The following is a 12,131-nucleotide window of genomic DNA, read 5'->3' as shown; positions in this document are numbered from 1 at the left end:
CACAGAAACCTAAACCCTGATTCCAGTTTTGATCTTGAGCCATGAACCTTATTCTCTCTAAGCCATTGATTATTGCATACCCAAATATGAACCTCAAGTATATGATACTACTCCACAAATACATACAAACTAAATACCGAACACTGAATTGAATTACCCACACACTCAAACCATTGCATCCTATGCTTTGAAAGGCAAAATCCTTGAAACCTTGAAACACTGATTCCTTTGTTATTCAATTCTTTCATTACCCAACAGCTAAGCCTTGAAGCTGCCATATTAATTCTCATGAATCCTGAAACCATTTCATTATGGAGCATCCAATGTTGTTAATAATTCTGTTTATTGCTATTATTACTTATTCTGTTATTATGTTAGAATTGGATTGTTTTTATAAAATTATGGACCAGATTCGTGGTCAGACCATATAATGGTCAAGTTAGGCCAATGTGTGGCTTGGATCCAGTAGTTAGAGCAATGTTGTGTGCTTTGCTCGGGGTTAGTGCGTGACTGATCAGCAGCCTAACCTTGGTTTTTGAAATAAAAGTATAATATCCAATTCTAAACCATAATCCATTGTTCACTTGATATCATAACCATATTCACCTGATGATCATTATTCTCAGTTTTGTCATTGTGACTTGCTGAGCTAGTTAGCTCATTTGTGCGATGTTGTTTATATTCTTTCCAGTTAAAAGGGAACCAGTTGGTAGCGAGGATCCCCAGTCCAGCGCGAGAGCTAGGGGTTCTGGTTGATCAAGTTAAGCTAGCAGACTTCTTTTGAATAATTTGAGTTTGTAAAAGTTTGTAATAATGTTTAATACTCAGTTTCGAGTTTGAATAGATGGGATATGATCGGTATGTAATATATTAGTGTATTTGGCTTGTGTGCATACTTTAACCTGTTGCGATCCATGGTAGTTGGTAAGTAGGGTCACTACATATTATTATTATCTTTATTATTGTTATAAGCAGGTTATAAATAAGGTATGTGTGTGGACCCCAAATTTCTGACCCGTGTTTGGAGGGCGCCACATTAGCTCTAGATGAAGAGGCCGCATTGTTGTCTTAATGATTGAGAAAGTTTTGATGATCATAAACTCCCCCTGAGTTTATGGACCTTTGAATTGAAATTAGAGTTCTTTCTGATTGTGACCTAACTTGGCTTTCAGCTCCTATTGATGGATCAACGGATGTTACTCTTTGCCTTTCAACGGATGATGCAGATTGTCTTTCGATAGATGATGCACTTTGTATTTCGACGGATGTTGAATTATGTGCTTCATTGGTTGTAGATTTTTCTGCATTGTCCTTAGATATTTGTTCTTGATCACTTTCATCATCACTGTCTTCACTAATCATCTCCACATTGTCAAATTTTAGGATTTCATGGAAATATTTATCTTGTAGTCCTTCAATCTTTTTATCATCAAACACAACATGTACAGATTCCATAACAATGTTGGTTTTGAGATTGTAGACTCTGTAAGCTTTTCCAACTGCAGATCCAACAAAAATCCATTCATCAACTTTGGCATCAAACTTTCCATGCTGATCAGTTTGATTCCTTAAGATATAACATTTGCAGCCAAAAACATGAAGAAAGTTTAATGTTGGTTTCCTGTTCTTGAACAATTGGTAGGGTGTCATGCATTTTGCTTTATTAACCAAAGAAATATTCTGCGTATAACATGCAGTGTTTCAGTCTCTACCCAAAAGTATATTGGTAACTTTGACTCTTCAAGCATTGTTCTTGCAGCTTCAATAAGAGATCTATTCTTTCTTTCCACCACTCTATTTTATTGTGGAATCCTTGCTGCAGAAAACTCATGCATGATCCCATTATCTTCACAAAATAATCTCATCACAGAACTCTTGAACTCAGTTCAATTGTCAAACCTGATTTTCTTACTTTGAAATCACGATGATTATCGACTTCTCTTATGTGATTGATGATGATTTCACTAGCTTCATCTTTGGATTTGAGAAAATATGTCCAAGAGAACTTTGAAAAATCATCCACAATTACTAGATAATATCTTTTCTTTGAGATTGACAATATGTTGACTGGTCCAAATAAGTCCATGTACAGTAGTTGTAGAGGTTCTTCAATTGTTGAATTAAGCTTCTTTCTGAATGATGCCTTGATCTGCTTTCCTTTCTGACAGAAATCATACGGACCATCCTTTGAGAATTCCACTTGAGGAATACCTCTCACCAAGTCTTTCCTGACCAGTTCATTCATAGTCTTGAAGTTAAGGTGGGACAATTTCTTGTACCATAGCCAACTTTCATCACTTGCCTTGCTAAATAGACAAGTGACAGATTCTGTATTTAATGAGTTGAAATCAGCTAAGTACACATTTCCTTTTCTCACTCCAGTGAGAACCACTTTGTTGCTTCTCTTGTTGGTCATAACACAGGCTTCAGAATTGAAAGTTACTGAGTTGCCCTTGTCACAAAGCTGGATGATACTCAACAAATTGTGTTTGATTCCATCCGCTAGGGCAACTTCGTCAATGATGACATTATCCTTTAAAATCAAGCTATATCCCACAGTATAACCCTTGATGTCATCTCCAAAAGTAATACTTGGGCCAGCTCTCTCCTTGAACTCAGTGACCAGGGTAGAATATCCAGTCATGTGCCTTGAGCACCCACTATCCAAATACAAAAGATTCTTTCCATTTCCTTACACACAACAAAATCAAATTAAGTTGATTTTGGTACCCAAGTTTCCTTGGGTCCTGTTTTGTTAGCCTTTTTCTTAGATTTCTTAGATTTTTCTTCATTTGACTCAGGCATTTGAGATTCATTCTTAGCCAATTGAATAGAACCTTTAAAACCATTCATCATTGCAGAATTATCATGCACAGGCTGATTAACATGAAAATGCATATTTTTGTAAACATGTTATTCCAGTAAGGAATGCTAAATGGCATTTATGGCATATTAAATGCAGCATAGTAAGGATTTTGAGCAAATTGCATATTAACAAATTGTGCATTCAAATTATGTGCAGGCATAACATTAACATGCATTGTAGGTATACTGGAAAATGAAGGAGGTGCAGACATGGGAGCAGGCATAACAAGTTTGCAATTAACAGACAAATGATTAACACTACCACAATTAACACGGGTTTTTCTTTATGCATATTTATCAGGTGTGTAGTTGTTATGTTTGTTAATTCTTACTTTCCCATTCCTATTGTTTTTCCTTTTAGACTCTGTTCTTACTTCAATTTTCTCCAATATGTCATTCAATTGCTTGATAGATAGATGTCCTACATTGACTCTCTTATTTTTGTTCACTTGACTTGTTTCTCCTGGAACAAAGTTTTTAAAAACTAATCAATATTTCTCATTGAGTTTAGCTAGTTTAGCTTTTCTAACTGGCTTCCTTTCACTCAACGAATGTGATTCCTCGTCTTTCGACGGATAATCCTTTTGGTCTTTCGACGGATAACGTTTATCATCCATCGAATCCACATCCGTTGAAAGTCCTTCTACTAAATTGGAATCAAGTTTCTCCTTGCTCTTTTTCCAGGCTTCATCACAGAAAGATTCTATACCTTGAACCTTAGTAATTTGAGCATGAACATCTCTAGAAGATTTCCATGCCTTGATTACTTCCTGTTGTCGTTCAAGCTGCTTTCTTAAAATCTCCTCTTTATTCAAAGATTCAGTTAGTTCATCTTTAGCAATATTGCACTATATCTTTAGTTTTTCAAACTCAACAAATTGAGTTTCTAACACAGTATTTCTTTTACTTAAAAATAGATTGTTCTCTTTAAGTTTAGTGTTTTCTTTAGTGAGAGACTTGAGTGTAACACACAGATGATATAATTCAGTAGACATGTCATTTATGGCATTATTACACTCAGCTTTAGATAAATATGCTAGGTTAGGGTTGATTACCTGATTAATTGATGAACTGACTTCTGTTTCATCTGATTTGGCCATAAGTGCTAGATTGGCATAGCTTGTATCCTCATCTTCGTCTAATCCATCTACAGCCCAGTCATTTTATTGTGTGATGAAAGCCCTTTCTTTTTGTTTGAGCAATTCAAAGTATTTATGTTTATAATCAACAAACTCAAACTTCTTTTTACCAGAATCAGACTTTCTGCATTCACTAGCAAAATGACCTGCCAAGCCACACTTGAAACATTTGAATATACTTATCAACCATGTTTCTGTTTGACTTGGCTGCTTCAAAATTCTTCTTGAATTTAAGCTTCGCAAATCTCCTGGATAGAAAAGCAAGATGCTTATCTATGTCATCCATGTCATCTTGACTGAGATTGTCTTCATATCCAGCTACTAGCCCATTTCCCTTGCCTTCACAAACTCTATGGTTCGGTGCAGATTCAATAGCTTTAACCTTTGTCTCCTTCTCCTTTTCTTGCTCAGCAACCAATGTAATGGATCCTCCATTCTTTCTTCCTTTCTCCAGCTTCTCATCTTACTCTATTTCAAACTCATAGGTCTTTAGAATCCCATATAGTCTATCCAAGGTGACTCCTTGTAATCTTGAGAATTTCTCAATGAGACTGTCATAGGCTTCTGTTATGGATAGAAAATACATCCTAAAGACACATTAAATGTCACATTAATTACACTTGGGCTTCTTTTCTGAAAAGTCCAACACAGACATGTCTGGTCCAAGCTTCATAGTAGGTCTGTCTGGTCCGAAGCTTCGTAACAAGCCCATGACGGCCCAAACAGTCAAGGCCTACTAGCAGAGGTCGTCCAAGTCCACGAACACGAGCTGATCACGGACTAGGCCCAATACGGCTGGAAGAGCAGAGACATGTGTTCTAAACAGACTCAAAGTCCTACACAGAAGGTTTTGGAACTCCTTCCTCAGTAGGACTCCTAATCATCATCTAAGTTAGAGACTTGTCCACCAAGTCTCCCAACAAAAGTCTAACCCTAGACTCAACTCTATATAAAGGGCTCTACCCCTCAACCTAGAACTACATTTTTAGCTTGATTCTCTACAACACAGAGATACGTAGGCATCTTGCAAGGACCGTAGTCCCGAACACAAGAGCAACCATTAAAGATCGAAGCTCACCAACCCTAGCATTAAACACTAATGTACTCAGGTTTTTATTCCACAACCTTTGGCGCCGTCTGTAGGACACTTACGACAACCATGGTGAACACACAGAGCAGAAACACTAGTGGGACAGACACTCCTGTCCCATCACGAACAATCGCATCAGTGGTGGACATACCACCGCACTAAACTTATGCCTCCACCCAAGGAGGAACCCTAGTAGGGGCAACTAAGGCTCAGCCACAAGGGACGAATCCCCCGGCTCCTCAAGGGACGAATCCCCAACTTCAGCAGCTGCATGCACCTGTGAACTCTCAACCCCTTGGGTATGAGTACTCGACAATTGTGACTACTAACCCCCTTACGGGATACCTCTACCCCGAAGTTGGAGGGAGTGGACACTCTAATAAGAGTGAAGCACAAGGGCGGACACCCCAATATATACGTGGCTTGGATCCTATTCCTGAGGATCAAGAATTCTCTGGACCTAATATTGAAAGAGACTCCGAGTCATCGGATGATGATGTTGCTCCAAGAAGGAGGCATGTTGGCAAAGAGCCGATGGCTGACACTGAACAACGCTCTAGGAGCACTCAAGGGATGAATCCCCAAGATGTTCAAGAGAGGATCAGGGCTCCTGAAGCAGAGATCGAAAGGCTAAAGCAAGACCTGGAGAAACATCTGGCCCCAAGACCCCCACTCGCTCCAAGGCGGAGAAATCCTCCTCCAATCATAGACCCGGATGGTCCAATACTAGGAAGGGCAGGTTCCCCAAGACCTGGATAATGAATGCTCACATCTCAAGGAAGTTCAAGATGCCCACCATCAAAGCATACGATGGTACTGGCAACCCCGCTAATCATGTTAGGATGTTCTCTAACACCCTGTTGTTACAACCCGTGAACGACACTATTAAGTGTCGGGCCTTCCCGTTAACCCTATCAGGAATGGCTCAAAGGTGGTACAGCCGCCTGCCCCCAAACTCTATTAGATCCTTTAAGGACTTGAGTCAAGCTTTTATTAAGCAGTTCATAAGTGGCAGAGTGCACAAGAAGAGTTCAGCATCTCTCATGGGTATAGTCCAAGGAGCAAAGGAGTCCCTAAGAGAGTATCTGTATCGATTTACGAAGGAGGCTTTGAAGGTCCCTGATCTTGATGATAAAGTAGCTATGATAGCCCTGCAGCAAGGGACTAGAGACGAGTTCTTTAAGATGTCCTTGGCTAAGCGCCCTCCCAAAAGCATGTTGCAGCTCCATGATAGAGCTGGGAAATATATTAAGATGGAGGAGAGTATGAAGAACATAGATGTGAATAATGAACCTACTGGTAACAAGAAACGGAAGACAGATCAGGAGTACGATGCCAAGGACAAGTATCCACGAATTGGAAAAAACTCTGACTCCTCCTCTTCTAAGAAGAATCAACAACCAAGGTTCGCTGAATATGCAAGGTTGAATGCTCCAAGGAGCCAAATCCTTATGGAAATTGAAAAGGACAAAGACTTCAAATGGCCGAAGCCACTAAGGGGAGATCCCGAAAAAGAGACAAGAGCCGGTACTGCAAGTTTCACAAAGATGTTGGTCATGATACTGACGATTGTAGGCAACTCAAGGATGAGATTAAGTATCTGATCTGAAGGGGAAAGTTTGGACGTTTCACCAAGGGTGAAGAGGCCGGAGGCCAAAAGAGAGATAATGATTGAAGATATGGCGATCGAAGGGGTAACGACAAAGATCGCAACCCACATACCCGAGGGCCAGTAATCAATATAATCTCAGGAGGACCTACATCAGCTGGTACTACAAGGAACTCCTGAAAAGCTTATGCAGAGAAGTGATGAGCATAGTTGGAGAGCCATCTAAGCGTTCTAAGTCAGAGATGACGCTTGAATTTGGTGATCCAGACCTTGAAGGTTTGAAATTTCCTCAGGATGATCCTCTGGTTATCACTCCGATAATTGGAAATTGTGTTGTTATGAAGGTCCTAGTGGACAATGGAGCTGCCATGGAGATTCTGTTCCATGACACATTCATAAGGATGGGCTACAATGATTCTCAGCTAACTCCATCTGACGCACCCATCTACGGGTTTAACCATGTGGAATGCAAAGTTGAAGGAGCAATACAACTTCCCATAACTATCGGGGAAGAGCCTAGGGAGGCCATGCAGATGTTAAACTTTCAGGTTGTTAAGGCAGCCTCTACTTACAATGTTATCATGGGTAGAATAGGGATCCATAGTTTTAAGGATGTGCCCTCAACCTACCACATGGTACCGAAGTTCCCAACTAGAAATGGTGTTGGAGAAGCAAGAGGAGATCAGAAGATGGCCAGTAGTTGCTATGTTGCATCACTTAGGCCCGATATAACAGGGGGCAGGTCCTCCCCATAGAAGACATGGATGTCTGAGAAAATGATGAAATCTGAGGGAAGCCAGCTGAGGACTTGGTCCCAATTCCTTTAGACCCTTTAGACCCGGAGAAGGTCACGTACATTGGGGCATCTCTGGACAAGGCCTTGAAGGGCCGAATGACAACTTTCCTCCAAGAAAACAATGATGTATTTGCTTGGACAATAGCTGATATGCCTGGGATTGACCAAAACCTTATAACTCATAGGTTGAGCATTGATCCAACTCGGAAGGCTGTAAAGCAAAGAAGAGAACTTATGCCCCTGATAGGCTTGAAGCGATTAAGTAAGAGGTCGAGAAGCTTTTAGAAGCTGCATTTATTGAGGAAGTGTAATTCCCTGAATGGTTGGCCAACCCCGTAATGGTTAAGAAGGCCAATGGAAAGTGGATAATGTGCATTGACTTCATTGACTTGAATGATGCTTGTCCCAAGGATCGTTACCCCCTACCAAGGATTGATACCCTGATCGATGCCACTGCTGGACACGAGATGCTAAGCTTCATGGATGGCTTTAGTGGTTACAATCAGATTAGAATGCATAAGGATGACACCCCCAAGGTATCTTTCATAACTGACTTTGGTTTATTCTGTTATCTTGTTATGACTTTTGGACATAAGAATGCAGGAGCTACTTACCAAAGACTGGTAAACAAGATATTTGCCCATCTAATTGGGAAGACTATGGAGGTCTATATTGATGACATGTTAGTCAAAATCCTAAGCAAGGCCGATCATATTAGTCACCTCAGAGAGGCATTTGAAGTGCTAAGGAACCACAAGATGATGTTAAACCCAGCCAAGTGTGCTTTTGGCGTTGGGTCTGGAAATTTTTTGGGTCATATGGTCTCTAAGAGGGGAATAGAGGCCAACCCCGACAAGATCAAAGCCATCCTTGATATGGAGCCACCACGCTCCATCAAGGACATTCAGAAGCTGACGGGAAGAATTGCTGCTCTAGGGAGGTTTATCTCCAAGTTAGGAGACAAATGTCTACCCTTTTTCAAGACCCTTAAGAAGTTGAAGGACTTTAAATGGACAGCTGAGAGCCAAGAGGCCTTTGAACAGCTGAAGAAGTACAAGACTGAAGCCCCGTTATTGGCTAAACCAAGTCTGGAGGACACTCTTTATTTATACCTCGCGGTATCTGAACAAGCCGTGAGTGCATTCCTCGTGAAGGAAGAGCAGAAGCTCTAGAAGCCTGTATACTTTGTAAGCAAGGTGCTCCATGGAGAAGAATTGAATTAATCCACCATGGAAAAGTTCCCACTTGCTCTCATCACAGCCTTGAGGAAGTTGAGACCATACTTCCAGGCTCACAAGATCGAAGTCCTGACGGACCAACCTTTGAGGAACATTCTTCATAGCCTGAAGGCCAGTGGAAGGCTCATCAAGTGGGCGACGGAGTTAGGAGAATTTGATATCAAATACAAGCCTCGAACGGCCATCAAGGCTCAGGTCTTAGCAGACTTCATGGTCGAATGCACCATTAACAACCAAGAAGTCGGGGGCAAGAGATAGTAACCCCAGAAGGAGGAGAGAAGGAGAAGGATGACGAAACAAGCTTAAAAGAGTATTGGGTTCTCCATTTTGACGGAGTGTCCAAAACAAAATCTAGTGATGCAGGCCTAGTCTTGGAAAGCCCTGATGGGTTTATAATTGAATATGCTTTGAAGTTCGACTTCCCGACTACGAACAATGAAGCGGAATATGAAGCATTAATAGTTGGCTTAGGCTTGGCTAGAGCCGTGAGGGCCAAAAACCTGAAGGTCTGCGGAGACTCAAGACTTGTAGTTACTCAAGTTAATAAGGAGTTTGAGGCCAAGGATGATACTATGGCCAAGTACCTGAGAGTCATAAAGGGAATACTGACTCAGTTCGATGAATGGTACGCAGAACATGTTCCGAGTGAGGAGAACACTACAGCGGATGCCTTGTTTCAGTTCACCTCGTCTGAAATCGAGAACTATCCAAGAAGTATTTACTTCCAGGTCTTGAAGACCCCTACTATTCATGTCATAAATCTGATAGCACCGGTTGGTGTGGCAAGCTGTTGGATAGACCCGATCAAGACCCACTTAGAAACTGGGTGGCTCCCCGATGATGTCCAGGAGGCACGCAAGCTGTCAGTTAGAGCGTTAAGATACTCGCTGATTGAAGGCCTACTTTACAAAAGGTCCTTTATTATTCCATACTTGAAGTGCTTAAGACCTCTTGAAGCAGAGGAGGCACTTAAAGAAGCCCATGAAGGGATTTGTGGACAACACTTGGGGGGCAGGGCTCTCGCTCACAAGATAAATCGGTTGAGGTTCTACTGGCCAACTATGCTAGACGATGCAAAGGCTTATGTGAAGAGATGCGATAGATGCCATGGGCACGCTCCGATAGTATTGTTAGTCGCTAAACACGCACTAATATTACACGCAAGTATACGAGTTTGCAAGTAGTATAAGATATAAATCAGATTCGGTCCCATAGAGACTGTATTGGTTAACTATCTAAATTACCCACCTAAGCAACAATGTATGGTTATTATTCAATGCTAAGACTTTAACAGAGTGAGAATGTTTATAACTAAGAATTACGCTAATTATTATAACTACAAGAATAAAATAGACTGAGTTAATATATATGACAGACATGGGATTCTAACTTCATTAAGTACATCATTCAATAGCCTTATTATTCTCAACCTTAGCATGCAATGGTGATGACACTAATCAGACAACACGAAACTAATGAACGCCAACTTTCGTTGCACGAGTACCATTCTACTTGACATCCACAAAAGACATAGAAGCTGAATACGCACCAATTATAATGATACCCTATATGTCTATAGAGTTTGACAACATAACGGTTTAAGCACAAGTTATCTATCTTGATTACACTGGGCAAGTAAGATGGGTAAAATTACCTACGAATCATGCATAACAATACATGAACCTATGCTAGCATGGCAAGTTCTAATTCCTTAAATTCACTTTCGCTTCATTAAGAATTAACGCACTATCTTATAAGTTCGCGACGCTCACAAGACGAATACGCACAACCAATACTAGGATATCATACAATCACCACACACTAAGGTATCGAATAATTTAACTAAAGGAATCCATAAATAAATCTGCTAGAACCCCACAATAATGATTAGCCCATAATCGAACTCATGGCCAACGTGGATTCCAATGAAAGCATGATATAGCAAATGTAGTCTTTATATGAATAAATAAACCAAAGTACACACAAGAATATAGATTCAGAATAACAAGAAACAAGCATCCAAATTACAACTCAAAATAAAAATTTACAAGAATAAACTAGTTCGTCTTCGCCTTTGTGGAATTGTGCCAAAAAGGTCTCTTGCCGTGTTCTCCCTCCTTGATGTCTTGAAAACTCTGAATCTCTGAATATATCTTGAAAAATGACCTAAGTTATATTTATATAGCATTCCATGCATCCCAGGAGTCCAGAATTCAAATTGCAAAAGAATCAGGATTTATTTATCCCGACCCAGCGCGGCCGCTTACTTCACCAGCACGGGCGCGCTGACTTTCTGTTCCCCCGGCGCGGCCGCGCGCAACACCAGCGCAGGCGCGCCTGCCTTCTGCCAAAACTTTATTTTTTTTCTTCTTTATTCCTTGCAGCTTCGAGCAATCTTTCAAGCTTTTATTTCAACAAATCTTAAACACTATATTCGCATCAAAACAATGCTAATTACCTGATTTACGAAGTAAAGCCTGAAATGAAAAAACACCTGAAAACACGTTAAAACATAAATAACTTGAGTACAAATACACAAACTCAAAGCTTATTAAAGCATAAATAAGTGTCATAAATGCCACTTAACACAACCCCAAACTTGAATCGATGTTTGTCCTCAAGCATAAACAGACTCAAAGAACAAGAAATAAAAATGCATGAATGCAACTAATATGAATGCAATGATCCCCAAAGAATAATTGAACCAATAAACTAGCAACACCTCAACAAATGCAATTATTTGCATAAAGATCCGTCAAATCTCACAAATCAATCTACATACCAGAGACGTGTGTGTGTGAAATGCTTACAGATGTACTATCACAACTAGATCGACAACCATGACTCACTACTTATCAAGACAATCGCAACTTTATAAACAGAATAAAAGCTAGACTCAAAATAAATTATAACACTTCAATTCTTATATCAGAGTTAATCATGGATTCATGCTTTTATTCATACAAAACAAAACACATATGCTTATTTGATCGTGCAATGAGTGAGGTCTACAAAAGACTTATACAATAGTACCCATGTAGCGAGCGTTAGGTTAGCGGATCCTAGACTATAGAAGCCTTAGGTCACTAGGCACTAAGTCCCCTAAGAACTTAATAACTCGAGTACTAAATAGCCCACTCGTGATCAATTATACAGAACAGTTATTCTTTTTTTTTTCTTTTTTTTTCAATTTCTGAATGAGTGTGTTTTGCTCCATCTCATTCAACCCTAGACTACTCATAAAAATATGAGTCGGCTACTAGCCATTTGAGGCCTAGCCTTAAAAAAACTAGCAATAAAATCGAATTTCTCCAATTTCTAAATATCCATGTCTTTTATTATTAAGAGAATACCCTCAATTCTAAATATAAACAAGCAATTAAACCTCAATAAA

At 40.1% G+C, this 12,131-nt stretch overlaps 2 protein-coding genes across 2 annotated transcripts; both read left to right on the top strand.

The window, feature by feature from the left end:
- The first annotated feature begins 6,945 nt into the window (after window positions 1–6,945).
- Window positions 6,946–7,458, top strand: LOC141685739 (uncharacterized). The gene has a single exon (XM_074490825.1). It carries the CDS (start codon window positions 6,946–6,948, stop codon window positions 7,456–7,458), a length of 513 nt encoding a protein of 170 aa, XP_074346926.1.
- An 859-nt stretch (window positions 7,459–8,317) lies between these two features.
- LOC141685738 (uncharacterized) lies at window positions 8,318–10,052 on the top strand. The gene is made up of 3 exons (XM_074490824.1): window positions 8,318–8,632; window positions 9,151–9,861; window positions 10,032–10,052. Exons 1-3 carry the CDS (start codon window positions 8,318–8,320, stop codon window positions 10,050–10,052), a joined length of 1,047 nt encoding a protein of 348 aa, XP_074346925.1.
- The last annotated feature ends 2,079 nt before the right edge of the window (window positions 10,053–12,131 follow it).

The sequence above is a fragment of the Apium graveolens genome, chromosome 9 (assembly GCF_009905375.1).
Source record: "Apium graveolens cultivar Ventura chromosome 9, ASM990537v1, whole genome shotgun sequence".
NCBI lineage: Eukaryota > Viridiplantae > Streptophyta > Magnoliopsida > Apiales > Apiaceae > Apium > Apium graveolens.
The sequence above is the reverse complement of the archived record's forward strand: the minus strand, read 5'-3'. Positions and strand labels throughout refer to the sequence as shown.